This window comes from Heteronotia binoei, chromosome 3 (assembly GCF_032191835.1).
Source record: "Heteronotia binoei isolate CCM8104 ecotype False Entrance Well chromosome 3, APGP_CSIRO_Hbin_v1, whole genome shotgun sequence".
NCBI classification, from domain to species: domain Eukaryota; kingdom Metazoa; phylum Chordata; class Lepidosauria; order Squamata; family Gekkonidae; genus Heteronotia; species Heteronotia binoei.
The window spans coordinates 139135653-139156667 of NC_083225.1; the positions used below are offsets into that span (position 1 = coordinate 139135653).

At 40.8% G+C, this 21015-nt stretch overlaps 1 protein-coding gene across 1 annotated transcript; it reads right to left on the minus strand.

Annotated features, from left to right (window-relative positions):
* Positions 1-8903: 8903 nt before the first annotated feature.
* On the minus strand, positions 8904-17159 carry C3H3orf38 (chromosome 3 C3orf38 homolog). Its single transcript, XM_060234516.1, has 3 exons — positions 16520-17159; positions 13820-14040; positions 8904-10751 (listed from the first exon to the last, which is right to left on the minus strand). Exons 1-3 carry the CDS (start codon positions 16656-16658, stop codon positions 10164-10166), a joined length of 948 nt encoding a protein of 315 aa, XP_060090499.1. The 5' UTR covers positions 16659-17159; the 3' UTR covers positions 8904-10163.
* Positions 17160-21015: the final 3856 nt, after the last annotated feature.

Here is a 21015-nt window from a genome sequence, read left to right on the forward strand (position 1 = left end):
AAAAAAGTGATAATTTGTTATGCTGAGGGTTATTTCACACATGTATGTTCAGCCCATGATATCACATAATGACTTGCAAACAAACTGTTACATATCCATCATTAACAGAGCTTTCACCACACCAGTCTTCAAATTTCGGTAGACACAAGTCATGCACTGGGCTATGTGTTCTCAAATAATAAATCAGAAAATGATGTACATGTGTGAATTAACCCGCAGTCTCCATGTCAGCTAAAATAAGATGTCCTTCACAGAGGTTCTTCAGGTTTCTGAAATGATTTTATGTGGTTGTCATCATTTTAACTAACAAAATATCTTACTGGCACAAAATGTAAAGGTAAGAACAGAGAGGTTCTCCAAGAAAGCAATTCTTCTTTCAATCTCACTCTAAATGTGATCGTTAAGCTTCAAAGTCAGAGAGCAAGTGAGGTGAAGGGATAGCTATTCTTTCACCAGTGCAGTACTCTATATTCTATCCTGAGCTCCTAAGCCTATGGGGATTCTTCTGACTCTCAGAAATGTGTTTGTTAACAAGTCGGTTGAAATTCTGTTGCCAGCCAGCTTTCTCTCTGACAGCTGTCACAGATAACATTTCCCTGCATGACCTCCACAACAATACTGCTTTCCTTTTCCCACTATTTTTTTTAAATCACTGTGTGATATTATTGACCAGCTTGGGAGAGGGGCAGATTTGGGGGGGAAGGGGGGGAAAGCAAGGCTACATTAAGATTTTTATCAACGGCAGGTGAATTGTCTCCAACTGTTCAATCTGATAGAAGTAATCGAGCCAGAGGAAATAGCTGGGCCTTGCATTATTGATGAATGGAGGCTACAACAGCATTTTTTGGCTTCCAACAGGAAGCTTAGTGCTTTTCACCTGCTCATATATATTTCCTGTTGTTAGCTTTCCTCTTCATTTCAGCACACCAATTTGACTCTGTCACTTTAAGCAGTTACACCTTTTAAAATCCAGTAAAGTAAATGCGCTTTAGACGGTAGTAACTCTGCTTAGGATTGCAGTGTGAATGCATGAATAAATGATTAGCAATAGAGAATGGTTAAGCCACAAGATACTTGCCTGTCTCTGTCTGTAGGAAACAAAGTGTGGTGTAGGAGTCAAGTTGCAGTCAATTTATGGTGACCCCCTCACATTTTCAAGGAGATGAACAGACGTGGGTTTGCCATTGCCTGCCTCTGCATAGCAACCCTTTTAAGGAAGATTTTCAAACAACTTAGTGCTACGTATTTGCTTCTGTATACAACTGTGTGATTTGTGCATAACACTGTGTCTAAAACATGATGACACATTAATTTGTACAGCAAGCTGCTGGAATTCTTTGGTGGTCTTCCATTCAGGTACTAACCAGAATCAACCATGCTTAGCTTCTGAGATCAGGCTAGCCTGGGCCATTCAAGTCACGGCTGTTATAAATTGTAATATTAGCAAAAAGAGAGGAAAGCAGCCCAATAGATTAAAAGGAAAGGGTGAGTGTCAACAAGGTACATCCCAGAGTTTCTGATTAATTCACACCGTGTAAAACATCCAACATTTTGTAACAGAAGCCATCCTCAGTGGCATAGCCTTGCATGTATCTCATTGAGAAGATTTCCTAATATTCCATCTCAGGAGCTTTGTTTCACAATGGCTGCTGTGGATTGTTACCTGGAGCCTGTTACCCAGGTCAGTGAATCAGGACAGGTAGTGTTTATTTTCTTTATTTAAACTTTATTGATTAAAGTAGCTGTTTAGTATTTTAGAAATATCTGTAAGTTGCTTTGGGTCCCTTTGAGGACAAAAGGGAACAGAACGGCCAATCAGATGCAAAGCAAACCTAATAGCCATTCGAGTCTTTGTAAACGGAAATGTGAAACTGATAAATTTAGCGTACTATACAGAAGGCTTCATTTATCTGTCCTTAGAGGACTACAGAAGAGCACTATGTAGGCAGGCCCAAAGAAGTCACACATTAGAGTTTGTTATCCAGAGCACTGGCCTATTTTTCTTCATCTGCCAGTGCTAATTTTGAGTTTTCAATCATAATTCTTCCTACCCAAAATATATCCTTGGAGATTTTTTTTTTTTAACCTTTAAATACTGCCTTTGTGAAACTGCAACCTGTGCACTATTCCCCCTCCAAGAAATTTAACATAGTTCATTTGAAAACAGTCACAGGTGAAGTCTTTGAAACTGGAAATATGAAGTAGATAAATTTAGCATCTGATTTTAAAATGGACAAAATTAACATGGCACTCGTAAAAAATATTTTTACAGTATGATTATACCATCTCTGATTTCCTTGTGTGCCTATAAAGATCCAGCTGTAATACTCTCACAGAGTATTTCTATGCCATGGTACACATTTATTTTGTTCCTAGCTGGAAACCTGTGCTTCACTATGGTATTTAACTACCTTTAATCGTTATAATACTGAATTCTGAGTGATCTCCAGCTCTCACCTGGAGATTGGCAACAATGGTTCCCCAGGAGGAAATGACTGGTTTGGAGGGTGTATGGCATTGTACCTGTCTGCGGTCCCATCCCTCCTCAAACCTCACCCTCTCCAGGCTCCACTCCTCAAATCTCCAGGAATTTTCCAACCTTGAGTTGGCAACTCTATCTCCTTCCCAGCCAACCATCAACCTATTCTGATCTGGCCTTTTGACTTCAGCTTTCTATCTCCTCCTTCTTCCCTGAAGCATCTACCTAGGAAAAAGTCTTTCTCTGGAGTGAGGACCAAAGCAGCTTACATCATTCCCCAATGGCATCCTTTATAACATACTACAGTTCTGCTTTCTAGGCATTGGGAACAGGGAATTCCCCCTTGGGTGGGGGAGGAGGGGCGGTGCCAGCCCTGCAACCCTCACTGTCCTCAGGCAAAAGTCTGGCAGAACATCTCTGCTTTACAGGGGCTGCAGAATTGTAGAAGATTCCTTAGGGTAGAATTTCTAAAAATCCCTTCAAAGTGTGCACATGTCATGGAAGTACTCCCTGAATTTTGGGGTTTCTAGATTCAGGGGTTTGGGCTGGGAATTGATGAGTCAGTCAGAACACTTGTTATTGTTGTTGCTGTTGTTGTTCAGATGCACAGCCGAGTCCAACTCTTTGCGACCCCATGGACAAAGTCACGCCAGGCCCTCCTGTCTTCCACCATCCTCCGAAGTCTGCTCAAATTCGTGTTTGTTACATCAGTAACACTGTCCAGCCATCTCATCTTTTGCTGTCCCCTTCTTCTTTTGCCTTCTGTCTTTCCTAACATCAGGATCTTTTCCAGGGAGTGCTCCCTTCTCATTTGGTGGCCTAACTATATGAGCTTCAGCTTCAGCATCTGACCTTCCAGTGAACAGTCTGGGTTGATTTCCCTTAGGACTGACTGATTTGATCTTCTTGCAGTCCAAGGGACTCTCAAGATTCTTCTCCAGCATCTCAAAAGGATCTATTCTTCTGTGCTTGGCCTTCCTTATGGTCCTGCTCTCACAGCCATACATTACTACTGGGAATACCTTTTATATATACTTTTTATATACTTGCTTTTATATACCGTATTTTTCGGACCATAAGACGCACCCCCCCCCAAAAAAAGTGGGGGGGAAAGTGCGTGCGTCTTATGGTCCGAATACTAAAAGATGAGGGGGGGAGGGGCCTGCAGCCCCCGGGAGACAAGCGGCGAGATCGCTCCCTCCGCCCCCATCGCCAACCCAGCACTTTGCAGGGAGCGATCTCGCCGCTTGTCTCCCAGCCAGGCGTGCTTGCCCCGCGCTTGCGTGCCTGGCTGGGAGACAAGCGGCGAGATCGCTCCCTCCGCCCCCATCGCCAACCCAGCACTTTGCAGGGAGCGATCTCTCCGCTTGTCTCCCAGCCAGGCGTGCTTGCCACGCGCTTGCGTGCCTGGCTGGGAGACAAGCGGCGAGATCGCTCCCTCCGCCCCCATCGCCAACCCAGCACTTTGCAGGGAGCGATCTCTCCGCTTGTCTCCCAGCCAGGCGTGCTTGCCCAGCGCTTGCGTGCCTGGCTGGGAGACAAGCGGCGAGATCACCCTCACCGCAAATCCTTCACTTCGCAGGCGCCGGCATGCTTCTCTCGCGCCTGTGAGGCCCCCGGCTGAGGCGGCCCGAAGGCTGCAATGGCGCCCGCATCACCGAAGATGGCCATTTGCGCACGTAGACGAAGGTGCGTCTTATGGTCCGGTGCGTCTAATCGTCTGAAAAATACGGTATATTATCAATTTTAAAATTTCAAAATTATCAATATTTGATGTATTAATTTTAGACACCTCCCCCACACACACATACACACTACATAGCTAAAAATGGTAGATTCCTTCATGTATTTTGTATATGGTATTAAATAGGGATTACTGGAGGTCTTTGTGACTGAAACATATCTGGTCAGATTTTATTGGTTCCAGTCAGTATTACTAAGAGTATACTGAGTATACTGTAATGTGTACTGCAAAGAGTGTGGCCTAAAGGCCTATTTTGTTTTTAATGAACTATTTATGGGCATTGTAATATTAAGATACATTTTGTTTAATCTTTTTAAATATATGCTTGTTACTTCAAACTTTTAGGTATCTGACTGTAAATGAAATGGGAGAAAAATAAAGAAAAAGGTTTTAAGAGTGGACATCATTAAGGCAGGGTACCATACTTCTGTTTAATAACAGTGTGAATGTGGATATTATTTTTTAAATATAAAGAGTTCAATTTTAAAATGTTTTTGTTAAAACTAATTTGAAGTAAATAAAGTAGCATCCCATAGATATTTAGTAATCTCCAGTGAATTGCTATTCATTAGTTAGATAGGGGCTGCAGCAGACGTCAGTCAATAATACCAGAGAAATGTTTTCCAACCTGCAGTCTTGCTGCTGAAGAGGATTGAGGATGTAGTGATCGCCACAGGCACCGATGGTTTTAAAAAGGGGTTCAGCAGATGCATGGAGTATTGACTAGCTACTGTGACTAAAGAGAACCTCCAAATCCAAAGAGAGTAAAATTTTGAATACTAGTAGTGCCAAGAGGCAGGGGAAGGACTTGGCCTCTATGCCCTGCTGTTGGCTAGAGTTGCCAGGTCCAACTCAGGAAATATCTGATGACTTCTGGGGGTGAATCCAGATTTTGGAGGTGGAGCAAGGTTGTAACAAGCTGTACTATTCTACTGCGCTGTTTTGCTGCATCGTATTGTTATGCCATCTGGTCCTGCTGAACTATTCTGTTGGACGGTATATTGATATTGATTTTACTGTAATGCTGTTTTATGTTATATTGATTTTATTGTGATTTTACTATTCATGTTGTACTCCACCCTGAGCTCCTATGGGGAACGGGAAGAATATAAACAGATAATAATAATAATAATAATAATAATAATAATAAAGCATGATTGAACTACGAAGGGAGTTCTGGCCATCACATTTAAAGAAACCACACACCTTTCAAATGCCTTCCCTCCATTGGAAATAATGGAGGCACCTTATTTTGGGGCTCATAGAATTGGACCTCCGGTCCAATATTTATGAGTTTTTTGAGGAGAGGCACTAGATGCTATGCTGAAATTTGGTGCCTCAATCTCAAAAACAGCACCCCCCCCCCCAAGCCCCCAATACTCATGAATTGATTGTTCATTATACCCTGGTCTCCATAGGGTATAAGGGAGTACCCAACAGACATTCCCCCCAGACACCACTTTCTCATTACCATGAAGTAGGGGGAGGACCTCCAGACCAGGGGATCTAGCACTTATTCTCTGCTCTCTCTGAGCTTCTCTGCGCTCTCTCAGAGCTCTCTGAAATGTGCACATCAAAAAGGATATTATAGCATTAGAAAAAGTGCAGAAAAGGGCAACTAGAATGATTATGAAGAAAGGTTAAAAAGCTTGAGGCTCTTTAGCTTGGAGAAACGTCAACTGCGGGGTGACATGATAAAGGTTTACAAGATTATGCATGGGATGGAGAAGGTAGAGAAAGAAGTACTTTTCACCCTTTTTCACAATACAAGAACTCGTGGGCATTCAATGAAATTGCTGAGCAGTCAGGTTAAAACGGATAGAAGGAAGTACTTCTTCACCCAAAGGGTGATTAACATATGGAATTCACTGCCACAGGAGGTGGCGGCAGTTACAAGCATAGCCAGCTTTTTAGATAAAAATATGGAGCAGAGGCCCATCAGTGGCTATTAGCCACAGTGTGTATGTGTACATATATATGAGTACATGTGTATATATATATATTTGGCCACTGTGTGACAGAGTGTTGGACTGGATGGGCCATTGGCCTGATCCAACATGGCTTCTCTTATGTTCTTATGATCCCGTCCCAAAATGGGGATTGGTAACCCTACTTGGGACTCCAGAGTAACTGGCTGGATGCTGTGTGAAAGACTATGCAGGACTAGATGGACCACTACTCTGATGCTGCAGGGCTCTTCTTATAAGATTGTTCTAACTTGGAGTAAAGGTACAAGAAGTATGCTCACAATCTTGCTCATCTGTGAGAAATGGTGCTCATCTGCATTTTTTTTGTTCCTTTGAAACAGCACTTTCTTTTACAAACATCTTACAGAACTTTTAGCAGAGCAGCAGTTGGAGATTTTCAATATAATCCTTGAATAAATAAAAATATGAGAATTATAGTTTTAGGAGCCTAAGTCTTCCCTTTCCCATCAAATCTAACCCACTCTTGCTGCTATTAGCTGGGGATTTTAATTTCAACCATGGCAAAGAAGAGACCCCTGCTTCCTTATTCATTACAGTTCTCAGGAGTATTGGGCCGTATGCATAGGCTAGGAACAATTTTTTTAAAAAATGGATTATGAATCTGACCTACCAGATAGCAGAGTTGCAATCCTAAGTACAATGGATACTATGAGATTTATGTCTTAATAAACACACTGCCTTGAGCTTTTAAGTCTACACATGCTAACGTTTTAAAACCGGGGGCCCTCCAAAAAAGGGAAGGTAGAAAGAAAGAGCAAATGAAAGGGCATCCTCCCACCTGGAGCAGAGGATATGTCATCAAGTTGGCTTCAAATTATATGCAAGGTGCACATACACATAATTTAACCATGAGAAGCAGAATGACAACCAGGGGGACGGGGCTGAAGGAAAATTTGGGAAGGGGAATCCCACAATCTTCCCTGCTAAGAGAGTACTCCTTCCCTGTCACCTAAAGGCAGCACTCACCTACCTCTGCAATCACAGATGTTTGGGAAACCTCTGAGGCAGTGAGTGGGGGAGGAGAGGCAGATGCAAACAAGGCAAGAAGTCAGAGCAACCAGCTCTTGTTGAGGAAGAATGCCTTTGCCTGAAGCAACAACCTCACCACAGTAACTTTGGAAGCCACTTGGAAGAGCCTTGATGGGTAGAGCCTTTAGAAGTGTTCAGTATGCAAAACACTTTGTACCCCCCCCCCAAAAAAAAATACCAGCCCTTTTAGTGTTCTTTCCAGTCATTCTTGTAAAAGCAGGCTGGATATCTCCTGTATCCATTCACACAGCTGTTTTATCTTCCTTACATATATAGCCTTCAACATGATAATACATGAAGATGGGGAGTGAAAAGGCTGAGTGGTACAGGTACCAGAGCTTTGCTGGCTAGCAAAGCACCCAGAATGGCCAAAATGCTAGTATGGAGTATAAGACCAAGCAGGGGCTGAGAGAAGAAACCATGTAGACCAGAAGAAACAATGTTATTGCATTTTTGCAAGAGGGAGAACAGTAGTAGACGGTGCCTCTTGAGGCAGGAAAAACTGTGTGTGTCTGAGGGAAAATGCCTTGAGGGTGACAGCAGCAAACTAGTTGTTTTGAGGGCTCCAGAGAAAGAGCTTGGGGGCCGTATGTGACCCACAGGTTGGGGACTTCTGCATTAGACTGTTCTGTACATAGTTGTGGATGTTCAAATGCTATTCTCAAACGATCTGGCAAAGTACATAAGAGGCCACTAGGTCACATATTTTTAAGGAATACTGCAAACAGAGAATTCTGAAAGTTACTAAATTGTACTTCAATACTGATTCAAGGAAATAGTCAACTATTAATTCAAACTGACTGCACTATAAAGACTGTCAAAGAACAGCTTAAAAAGTACTTATACTACCAATTTTTTTTCATAAAAGGAAACAAATCTGTCTAAATCTATCCAACTATTACAACTGCTTTATACTTTTAATTTGCAGGATAGTTGCAGACATTTATTTTGTTTTGAAATTTGGTGCTCTGGTCACTGCATCTCATAAAAAATATTGTAGCTTTGGAAAAGGTGCAGAACAGAGCTACTAAAATGATTAATGGGATAGAACACATTCCCTATGAAGAAAGGTTAAAGAGGTTAGGTCTCTCTAGCTTGGAGAAATGATGACTGATATAGGTTTACAAAATTATGCATGGGATAGAGAAGATAAAGTAGTTTCCTTTTCTCACAGTACAAAAACTCACGGGCAGTCAATGAAATTAATTAGCAGTAGGCTCCGAGCAGTTAAAAGGAAGTTCTTCTTCACCCAAAGAGTAATTAACATGTGGAATTCATTGCCACAGGAAGTGATGGTGGCTACAAGCATAGACAGTTTCAAGAGGGGATTGGATAAACATATGGAGCAGAGATCCATCAGTGGCTGTTAGACCGAATACTACGTCTTTGGTAGCGATGCTCTGAATTTTTGGTGCTTGGGGGGCAACAGTGAGAAGGCTGGCCCCATTGGTGGGCCTCCTGATGGCACCTGGGTTTTGGTCACTGCATGACACAGAATGTTGGACTGGATGGGCCATTGGCCTGATCCAACACAACATGTTCTTATGAAATGGAAATGGTCCTCTTTTCTCTCCAAAAGGCAGGTTGTCTTAGACATATAACTCTCAGGAAAAGCTTGGAAAATAATTAAAGAACTACCTTCAAAAACTTGCAACACTGCCAGTACTTTCAAATGCTGCCATTTATTTACAACAGTCATAATGATGCTGTAAGCTTAACAATATATTATTAATTATAAAAGTCAGAATATAATCCTAAAACTGCTTGCTCCACAGTATTCCAGATACTGCTCCACAATGTTAGTGTGAAGTCTGTCATTTGTGTAGGTTTAAACATTGGTTGGGTTAACTTTTAAACATTGTTCTGAAACAGCTGTCCCAAATCAGATTAATGTTTACCCATTTTCACAACTGAACTGCACTCCTTCATAAAGAACAATCACATTGTTATATAAATAGCCATACAACAAAAAAAATGGTTATACATGAAAACATACACAAAAAACAATCCGTGAAAGTGGAAAGCCACAGTTTCAAAACAATTCACATGAGAACTAACCTGCTATCAGTGAAATCCTTCTAACTGCAGTTACAAACTGGGGAAAGAGAATAATGAAATTCCCTGCAGAGAAATTTTGTATAAAGCTCTCTTCAGAAGTATGCCAGTTTAATAATCTCATAACAATATAGCATTGTCCATTATATACAATTAAACATGTACATCCCTGAGATTCAGGAAATTTAAAATAAAGGATTTTTCATTAAACCCTTAAATATACCAGGTAAATATTTTCTTTATCAAGATGAACAATTTTAATTTTAGCATAAAGAAAACTATAAACAAGTGCAAAGTAAAGACCAACAACAGATATAAAGCTTTGACACTGACAGTGGAAGATCTACTCTTCAGAGATTCTCACGCAGTATTCTTTATAGATCTCTTGCATCAACTAGGAAGATAGACATATTCCGTCAGCAGCAGCCTCACATTTCTATCACTCCATCTTCCCTCAGCCCATCTCCCATGAGGAGAAGAGGCAACTTTAGGCAGGGAAGGACCTGTCCTAATTTTATGTCCTTTGTTTTACTTGTGAATGCTTTGATTCATTTAGTTCCATAATGCTATTTCAGTTCAAGGAAACAGCAGAAAGACATGAGAAGACTTATAGAAGTAAAAAAAATGACAAGTGTTTCCTCATTTTTCATCTATTCTCTTTTTACTTCTGGGGTGGCAAATAATGTGCCATTTGTACCCTCCAGGATGCTAAAGTCTACCCAACAACAGCAAATTAAAGATAATATTTTGGCTTCCTCCAGTCAAAAAGTCTGACTCAAGAAACAGAAGCAAACAACTCATTCGAATGCTCAAGTGTTATCGTGTACTGTATTTTCCTTGGCCAACAAACATTCCTCCTTCATCCTCCTCAGGATCTGTGAGGAACCAAGGCAAGCTCCTGGAGTTCTTCTTGGTCATATTTTATGCAAGGTTGTTCTACAGGGGTCCCAGGTTCCAAGGCATTCTGACCAACAATTTTTAGATGCACAGACTTAATTTTCCATGTGTTCTCCCTAAATGGACAGCGGATGAGACCAAAGATTTGCTCAAAGATGCCCAAGCAACAAGTATTTCTATGAACTGTGCCAGCTACTGCCACCACAACTAACCCATGCCGTGTAAAGACACACTTCAAGCCACCAGAATTCAAATTCGGGTTGAGGTAGAGGTATTCTTCTTTCACCAATGAGAGTAAACGAAGGCTCACCAATTCTGCACCTGAATATTCCTCGACATTTTGTTCTGAGGTGTTGTAACAGAACTTTAGTACTACATCATCCCAGAAGTGCTGTGGCCCCCATTCTTCAGGAGATTCTGCATACAATGGATTTTGTGAATTCAGAATAGCAAAGAACCACTGACAAAATTCTTCTCCCAAGCTGTGACACTCTTTGCTGTCTTCTTGTTTGTCTCCTCCTTGTTTTCCTCCACCTTGTTTCCCTTCCTCATCAGGTATCTGCAAAAAAAAGCAAGACCTTTTATTTCAGAAGTAACAAAAGGAGTGTTGGATTCTTTCTATATAAAACTGATTACTGATGGGTCAAAAGGATCCCAAAAATTCAAGAGTCATGCTATCTGTTTAGAAACAGAGTGTGTGATTTGTATCACTTGAAGGGTTCTGTAAATGCCTGTGTAATATTTACCTTACCAACAGTCACTTTAACTGGGCAGAAAAAGACATCTCTGACAAACAGCAGTACTCCTGACTGTTCCAAATAAGTAGGACCTTTTACATGAACAAAAGAGATTAACCTGATTAGCAGCTTCAGTTGAACAAATATGAGGCAGGTGACAGTGATGGCTTGAAGTCTACATAATGCTTACTCTTTTAGCTGACAGGTCAAAGACACTTATTTGCCTAGGCTTCAGTTGAACTTTTACCCTGATCATACTTGTCAATGATTTTGCTATTCCAAATTCTTACTTAACTGAATATAGCTTGGATTTTGTTAATTTTATTATTTAGAAAAGTTTGATTTTACAGTCCTGCCAGCCTTTAGTTTTTGTTGGTGGTTATGAGTGATTATTCTGTCATATGCTGTGGGTTGTTTTTATCATTGCTAGTCCGAGTTGTTATACAGTTATATTGTTATTTTTGATTTTATAGTATGAGATATTTTAAATCATAGTGAAATTACATAAAGAATATAAATAATCCAGAAAGCATTTGGTGCCTGTGTTATCACCACTAATCTATACAAATCTAGCTCCATTACTGACATGATGTCTATTAAGATTTTGTGGGTCACTTCTGCAAAAGAGACACACACCAATAATATATCAAAAAGAATAACAATCTTTTAAAAACTTTTACCTGACTGCTATATCTGGAGTATTCAGAAACATAGATCGTTAACGAGATAACCTCTAAAATTATTCTCCCAAAATGGAAAGTGACAATAAAATGATACTTCACACAACTTGAAATGTTAAACTTTCCGAATCTGTCAAGATGCCACTGTGAATGATATTAAGCAAGGCTTCCTCACAGCTATCCATACTGAAACTGTAATGGGGTGTGGCCGGTCTTTTTTTTCACAAGTGTTCCCTCCTGTTAAGGGGATTTTGTTCCAAAAGAATATACAGCTACCCTCAACCCTTTCATACCAGCCTACTGAATAGACTATTACACAAAACTCTTTAAAAGACATCAGAAACAATGAAAAGCTCACTGTAATTGTGCTAAATTTGAGGAGAGAAATAATACTGGCCATAGTTTATTATTCCAGGCTGCTTAGGAAGAAGTTGTGGCAATCATGCTTAGAAGTCCTGTCTCTCCTCCACAGCTCTGCACCAATCCCCGTGATTTGGGCCTCACGCAAATCTAATACCCAGGTCTTTATCTGGCTTTGAGTTAAGAGTTGGGGGCGGGGGTGTCAGCTTAGAGAAGAAAGGTTGTTTTAGTATAACAAATAAACATCCTGTTAATGGTGTCATTCCTTACTTGTGCATACAGATTCCACAGAAAGGAGCACTCTGTAGGGAAGCAGCAGCCTTAAACTTACTGTGGTAACATGTCCAGAGGATGCCATGATTTCCAGGTGTACATGCGCACACACACACACAAAATTTAGAGAAAGGTGAATCAAATCTCCCTTCAGGGTTTATTTTCTTCACTTGAGATCCTGTTTTACTATATATCGATGCATAATATTTACATTAAAGATTTTTATTTTCTGCTAAATAAATCTTTGTTGTTTATTTCAATTTGTGTCTTATTTGTTGTAAATTATCTCTATTTACCTCACATAGAATTGCAGGGCTGGTCTAGCAGGTTTCCAAACGAGAATTTCTAAGGGAGCACTTAGCTTACATGCTATCAATCACAAAGCCTGTGTTCCCATTTTATTTGATTTTGGATATTTGGGGTTTAAAGAATGTACAAGAGAGGCCAGAGTACAATCTGAGCATTCTTCAGTCCAGAAGACAGTTTTCTCAGAACCTCCCCTCCTCCATCTCTCACCCTATAGCCACAGAAATGAGTGGAGGTTAGTGAGCAAGTGATTCAAATAACAAATAGCTAAGAAAAAGGTTCAGAAGGCTCATTTTGTTTCTGAATAAAAACACCTGCTGCTAAGGCAGCATTTAAATGATCTAATGCTGAGGCGCAATGGACTCTTTCCTACTACAGGCAAAAGAGCAAACAGTTCACAAAAGATGATATTCAGATCTTAGCCAGGTTTACCTTAAACAATCATATATTGAACTAACCACAGCAGATACATGAAACTAACCAGAGCCTGCTCAGAAATCACAGCTTGTCTGCTGGCAGTAAGAAGTGACTGCAGCAGGAGAGTAACAGGAATTCTTTTTAATGCTCTGCAGCAGCAACTTAACACCTAATCCTACCAAGCAAACTATGAGTAAAACAGAACTCATGGTTCATATTCAGAGTAACTACAAATTGCGATTAATCCGAGTTTTTGGATCTCTTACTTGCCCAGGTCTGTGAAGCCATCAGTGCAACACGATGTATGAATCCAGGATACCTATGCTTCCTACCATACTTGAATTGGGAAATTCAAACACTAAACAGAAATATTCTTTATATACACACAACCAGCTTAATGCAAAAACTCTGTCACAATTTCTTCTAACAGCAGGAGAAACAGCAGTATCTTCTTGATTCATGGAGCCAGACGGATGCAGATTTATCAGCAATTGAGAGAATGTTTGGATTGTTCCTCTACATAGCTGCTTCTCTAAATCAGACATTTCTATGTAGGTTAGCTCTGCAGTACCTCAGTGACTGAACATACTAATTTCTAATCCAGTCATTTTTATCACCTAAGCAGTGGCAACAATGCTAGTTAGACAGAGATGAGGGGTATCTTCTTGTCTGCAGCAATGCACACAAAAGTGACATTAAGCCACATATTTGATAAGTCCAATTAGTTCTCTGCCATGCCAAAACAGAACCTGACCAGCTACACACTGAAACCAGCACTAAAAAAATGGGCAAGCAACAGCTATTTTCCAAAAGAACATCCCAGATGTGCAGGGCCCGCAAACAATTAGTCTTACCTTTATATTAGGCTTTTCCCATTTTATCCCTGTGCCACGATCCTGCAAATGCTCACACCAGTAGTGTTTTGCATGATTAATAAGTTGATACTTCTCAGAAGAAGGCGGCACTATAATGCCTTTTGATGCCAAGTACTTGAAGATTGTATCTCTAAATACCTTTTTTCTCTTCAGCAGTTCTTCTGTACTTTGACTGTACAGTAAGATAGCACGTATGGCTTCTGGAAAAAAAAGAGAAATTGAAGTCAGAAACAAATTTCCCAGGAAAGCAGCTTGTTGAAACAAGCTCCTCAGATGATAAAATATTTCTGAGGACCTATGTTCTCATGTTACAGCATAGGAAAGTCTTTAAGACATCATACAAGCCACAAATGGAAGCATTTAATTTTAAAACTGGTGTTTGAATTTAGAATTATTCAATTATCAGTTTTATTTCCCCCCAAAAGAGCTTATATTTTTAGTATCAGGGTAAACAACAAGATCCCCCCCACAGGTAACCAATTGCTGTAACAGCAATATATATTTTCCCATCTTGATTTGAAACATATACTTAAGCACAGGTAGATCACCCTTGAGAAAAACAATTTATAGATTTCAAGGACTTCCTGGCAGGAAATCAGAGACTATCATAACCAAGAATACTACCACAGTGTAGTAAAAATATATCTTACCATTTAAAAAAATTACTGGAAAAGAATTCTTGAGATCAAGCCAGTATATACGGTGCATTACCACTACCACTTACATGATACTATTATTTATATATACCATCAGTATATACAGTATTTGTGTATTATTATGAAAACCAGGCAAATCCCACACACTAAAAAAAAGAAAATGCTGATACTTGAACAGTGAAATCCTAGGAACATTTTTTTGTGAGTAAGCTCCTTTGAGTAGACTTGAGCAGAATTCTAAACAGAACTGCTTATGTTAGCTATCTAAATCTAGTGGAGTGGAGAAAGACAACAGATGGATGAAGTCATTAATTTGAAGGCATAATGTGCCACTGCCCCAGTGGTCAGCAAAACTGAGAGAAAAATCATGTCTCTTCATTAGGAGAAAGGGTAGAAACCCCAGCTCCTCATATGTGGAGCTATGCAGAGACTGCAAGGAAGTTCTTCGATTTCTGTCTACGGTAAGTACAACACTTGTGTGAAAATATTACCTACGTAGCTGTATATGAAATCATTACCTGAATAACCACCACTACAGACAGCACAATAAGAGGTTTCATCACAATTGCTAACTGAACCCATTAATGTACTATAGCAACCAATGATGATGTATTTTTGCTAAAACTCACACAGCCTAAGACTTTCATATTCAAGCAAATCTCACTAATATCAGATGCAGCTAGAAATATTATTGCTCACAGGGTGAACACAAGCCTAATGTTTTGTCAATAGATTCTCAAAATTATTAAACTAAGACAAAGTAAGGGCAAAAACTTCAACACTAACTCTTTTGGGGTCAGCTCGTCACAGCATACTAAAAGGAAAAGAAATATATATTTGCAAAAACACAAGACAAGACATAAGTGATAGGATCCAAAGCAGATACATAAACCTGCTGGTAGACTTCTGCTTGCTTTTTCAGCAGCATCCATTCTTAGTGCCATAGGAACAAGCCTTTTCTTAAAGCAAACTGCAGCTTCTCTCTTTAGAAGTACAGTAATCATACTAAATATTCAGAACTGAGAAGAGGAACAAAAAGTATATATTTTTATTTCCTTACACAAAGAATGAAATCACTTCCTTCTCTAGTGGCTTTTATTTTATTAGAAGATGCTGATAGCTATACAGATAAATGTTTAAGAGAGTGGCTGTATTGCTCTGCAGTTGAACAGCTAGATTAGAGTCAAGTAGCACTTCAGAAACCAACAGGAGGGCATGAGCTCCCAAGAGTCAAGTTCCCTTTGTTAGAAGGAAACTGTTTACAGTTTAAACAACAGCAAATCATGTCCATTATTCCCCAAACATATTTTGCCAAAAATCACTAACACCAGTTACCACCTAATGGGCTAAATACTCAACAAGGCTTTTTCTTTACTTTTGGGATAGAGAACGTTCAATAGGGCAGGTCTCTTTCCAAATTCCAAGACTTTTCAAAGGCAGTTTGTCACATGGAATGAGATTACATATTTGAAAGGCAAAAGACACTGGTTTGAAGACTGGAAGCAGTTTCAGGTTTATTTTCAAAACAGCTTCTGGGGGAGGGCAGCAATGGGGAATGAAAATCAGTGATACAGAAACAGTATAAGAAATAAAGCTGAAGTCTGGTGGCACCCTGAAGACTAACAATATTTACTCAGGCTTCGTTCATCATTTCCTTTTGTTAATATTTAATATCCGAGTTGTTTTATTTGGCTGCAAAATCCTAACACAGTTTAGTCTCTCTGGAATTACAGACACAGTAAGAAAAACCTCCCCCACCCCCATATCACTACACAAGTCACTTCCCGAAGAATAAGAGGAAGCAAGCCACTCAACTTTTTAAACTCCCCACTCTACCGCGCGTCAGAGAAAGCGAACAATCACACATACACCCGCTCATGGGAGTAAACTGAGAGATTCCAAATCCATTTGGGGTGAATGAAGAGAGAAGAGGCCCGAGTTCAGACACAGCTGCGCCTCCCTTCCCTCTCCTCTCCCCGAAGGTGAGAATCCAGCTGGGGTCCTTCACTCCCCGCACCCCCACCTTGGCGATTGCTCGGCTGCACTAGGCGGTTGGTCACTGTGTCCGTTAAGGCGATCAGGTCATCAGTGTGCAGCAACTCCAGCAACTCCTGGCAGCCTTTCTGCTCGCGCTCGCTCATGCCCGCCCCGGCCGAAGCCATGGTGGAGGTGGGAGGGGCGCCGCTTCTTCGAGCGCGAGACAGAGAGTGTTGGCGGCCCACACGCCCACCGCTGGGGGCACTTCCGCCGCAACCCTGGCAACCGGCGCCTGCAAGGCGACACAACGCTACTTTCGCGTTTTAGGTGCTGCTATGACTAGCTCCCCCCTCCTTCCTCATTGGGCGGCTTTCTCATTTGCTGAAGGGAGGCGGTCGAAAACGGCTCGACTAGAAACAAACGTGCGGCCTCTACTGTTCCATCAGCTTACTAGGATGCTATTCTCCAGGAGTGGAGCATTCCCTGCCTTACCTCAGGAAAGTCGTGGCAGTGTTCCCACTGCTGGGGCGTTTGTTTGTGGCGAGCGACGACCAACAAATTGGAAGGAGGCTGAGGTGGAGAATAGTGAAGCATTTAGGAATAAACTGTTATATTGAATAGGGCCACCCTGCGCCTCTTTCACCGAAAAGTTAAGGACACCGCTAGTCAGGAATTCATTTGGAAGTACCGAAGCCTTTTGACCTCAGTGGGATTTACTTCCGAGTGAAGGTGCATAAAGATGGGATTCTGCGTTGTGCTTAAACTCCAGGCAGGGTTTTAGATCAAGATGGGTAGCCGTGTTAATCTGTTTGTAGCATTAGAAAAGAGTAAGAGTCCAGCAGCACCGTTAAGACTAACAAAATTTGTGGTAGGATATGAGCTTTTGTGAGTCACTGAGAAAGTGAGCAGTGACTCGTGAAAGCTCATACCTTACCACAAATTTTGTTAGTCTTTCAAGGTGCTACTGGGCAGGATTTTGTTTCTTTGTTTTGAATTAAAACTGCAAAAAAGAAGCGATGTCGCCCGGTTGGTGAGTGATTATGAGCCTCTGTCATTTTAGAACAAAGTAGAATTATCATATTTTGAAAAACAAAAAATAGGAAATATTTTTCGACTGATTACTTCAAACAAGTAATCACTGTGACAAATCTCATTTTTAAAGACCCCTACTATTTAAGCTGCGATAACCAGTGTTCCCTCTAAGCTGAGTTAGTGTGAGCTAGCTCAGTTTTTTAGCCTCTGGCTCACACATTTTTGTCTTAGCTCAGGAAAAATGGCCCCAGAGCAAACTAATTTATGCAGTAGCTCATGAAGCAGAATTTTTGCTCACAAGACTACAGTTTAGAGGGAGCATTGGTGATAACTGCTGCTAACTAGGAAAATTTCTAACCTTCCAACCCCGAAAGAGGACATTTTAAAGAGGACATTTTTTAAAGAGCCCTATAACAGCGCCCGCCTCACGGTCCCACTGGATCGCTTTTAGATACGGCTTATGGCTACCCCAGCCTCTCTTTCTCCTCAGTTCTTCCTTTTAAAACTTTCACCTCAGGACTATATAACTCAAGGGGTGGGTATGATGGATTTCTCTGTACAAGTCTCTTCGGGATATTTGTTTTCAGATGGATGTATAATTCTATTCGTAGGGGACCACAGCAGTTTTGACAGTTTTCCCAAATTATAGGCACCAGAGAACTTTAACATAAACCACAGATATTTATTATAACACAAAGACTTAAACTGGGGTATGGGAGATATTTACATGGGCTAATATGTATCTCACACAGTTAACAAGTTGCTCAGTTGTTTCAGGCTTGGTAATATCTTTTCTTTCTCTTAGGTCTCTCAGGTTCACAGTTCCTATGTAATACACTCTCCAACACTAGCATAGGCTGGCCTCTTGGGTGTAATGTGCCAAGTCTCTCAAGTCGACTGGAGCCTCTACTCCCAGCCCTTCAGACTTCCAGACCCACATATATTCCCTCAACCACCTCTCTAGTTCTTAAGAGACGTATATAAGTGTCTGTGACCGCTCAGGTCTTCACCGTGACTCTCCTTCTTAGTCACACACAGCCCCTTGCTGTTTTTATAGAGCTAGCAGTGAACTTTGCTTCTCTTGAAGACTCTCCTTAGCTACTGCCCCAGCTCCCTCAAAGACCAACTCTCCCAGACTCTGTCAGGCACCAACTCTCTCCGGCTCTGTCAGGCACTAACTGACTCTCCTCAGCTGTTAGCTGTCAATCTCCCACACTGAGAGTTCCAAGCACTCTGGCCCCCACCCTCAGGTCACCTGATGCAGGCTCTGTGCATCTTCAGTTTTCTGTTTAACCCATAGCTTACCGTCATAAGCCCAAAAGATGACAGACACCAAAAAAGAGGACATCTGGTAACCCTAGAATAAGGCATAAATGTTAAACATACGGAAACATCAGCCAACCCAAAGTAACCTCTGGCATTTCCTACTGTGTTTTATAAAGTTCTTTTCTGTTTATTATTTGCCCGTCTTCCCACAGATATATGGAGAAATAATAATTTATGATGTATATCAGTTTTCCTAGAAGGTGGATTGATCCAATTTATCCTCGGTGCTACTCCCCATGCCAAGCTGACTGTGTCAAACACAGAAAAGTATCTAGCTGTTAAGCAAAAGTAAAGCCATGCACTCTGTTTAGGATAGAAAAGTATTAAATTGTGACTTTCGCGTGTTGTAGAAATCGTGTGGTCTGTTGTCTAGCCGAAGTTCCACATATAGACAGACAACCAGGTAACAAGTGTAAAGATTTATTGCCAGCCTGATAGGTCATCAGAGAGAAACAAGTCTGCAAATGGTCACACTATTTTATACTTGTCCGTTACAAAGCTTGAAGGAAGTATGGTTGACAGCTGTAGAACATGAAGCACAGGAGAATCTGCAAGATCAAAAAACATGCTGTGCTGCATCCCTTTTTTGGAGAATTCGCAGGCCCCCTCCCCCTCCTTTGTAAGCTAGTCTGAGGTTTTTCTTGGAGGTGCTGGATGACTACCCTAGTCACAGCTGTGCTTCTGAAATGGTTCTGGTTATGCCAAGAAGAGATCTTTAAGATCTTCATATCTCACATGACAAGTAATGGCTGATATCCTACCACTCTACTAACAAAAGTTTGAAATCTTCCTTTGGAAGAAGGCTACTTAGGCTGGAGGAACTTTCTCCAGTTCAAATTAGGATAATGCTCAGTTTTCTTCATTTCAGCATAGAAATGGGTTGTGAACTACAAGCTTTGTTAGACATTGATGAAGGGTACTTAATATTACTTAGTAATATTACTTTTTGTTGGGATAAAACCTGGATGAAAGACAAGAAAAGCCCAGTTGTCCCATTAAAAACAGGCCACTGTTAAATAATAAATAATAGTAAATTATGTGATAAATTTGTCAGTGTAACACATTTGGGGAATGCATGTTTATATTTTAGTATGAGAAGAATGTGCAAAAATTGAAATCAGTCCTTTTGTTTGTAGAACGTTAAAGGTTTTCTTACTCTCAAAATTAACGTTAAATCACCTCATTGTTTGTATTGATTTAAATGGGTAACAAATTTTGTGGTGTGACTTTTATTTATCCTCTTAGGAAGCAAGTCTGAGGGAATCCTTCCTGTCAAACTACAGAATTATAGAAGAAAACTTCTCCCAATTTAGAGTGATTTAAATCTGCTGGGGGCTTTTGTTCATTAATAATGAAGTGGGCAGTTTTTTCTCCTTGCCTGGGATGTTGAAGCACAGGCTGAGGAATGACCTTTTAAACAAAACTGAGAATATGGAAGAAAAGAAGTAAATCCTCCACACATAACTTCATCCTGCACTGCTACTTTCTGTATTTTTCTATCAGTTGACTCTGACACTGGAAATCTGCTCAAAGCACTAGGGTTTAGTTCCCCTGCATGTGTAGGACTTCCATCCAGCCTGTTTTCTCTACATGATACTTGCTTATCCTTCCATACTGGAATTCACAGCAATTGGGAGATTTGCATGAGGAAATGATACAACATACTTTACGGGTAAGATACACAAGACTGGAAGCTCAGAAATTTGATCCTCAGCACTGATCTTTCAAACTTGTGTTACCTTTCCATTACATTTATGTTTTGTCGCCTTTGGCCATGTTTTCTACAGGTAGGAAGCACTTTGCAAGTGTTAGCTTCACTGGTGTAGTAAGCCAGAAGTTTTAAGAACATAAGAGAAGCCATGTTGGATCAGGCCAATGGGCCATCCAGTCCAACACTCTGTGTCACACAGTGGCGAAAAAAAACAGGTGCCACCAGGTCCATCAGTGGGGCCAGGACACTAGAAGCCCTCCCTTTGTTGCCTCCCTCATGCACCAAGAATATAGAGCATCACTGCCCCAGACAGAGAGGTCCATCTATACTTTGTGGCTAATAGCCACATAAATACATAACAAAACATAAATGTTTTATCCAATCCCCTCTTTATTTCATTTAGCAGAGTGCACCAAAAAGCTACATGCAGCAGAGCCTCTTTGTTCTGTATATGATAACGAAGTTAACAGAGT

Bases quoted from the DNA above. Each gene is read 5' to 3' on its own strand.
- C3H3orf38 (XM_060234516.1), bottom strand. From the start codon at position 16,658: ATGGCTTCGGCCGGGGCGGGCATGAGCGAGCGCGAGCAGAAAGGCTGC. The intron at 14,041-16,519 runs GTGGGGGTGCGG...TTTTTTTTCCAG, and splicing joins GCAGCCGAGCAATCGCCAAG to AAGCCATACGTGCTATCTTA. The intron at 10,752-13,819 runs GTAAGACTAATT...TTTTTTTTGCAG, and splicing joins GGGAAAAGCCTAATATAAAG to ATACCTGATGAGGAAGGGAA.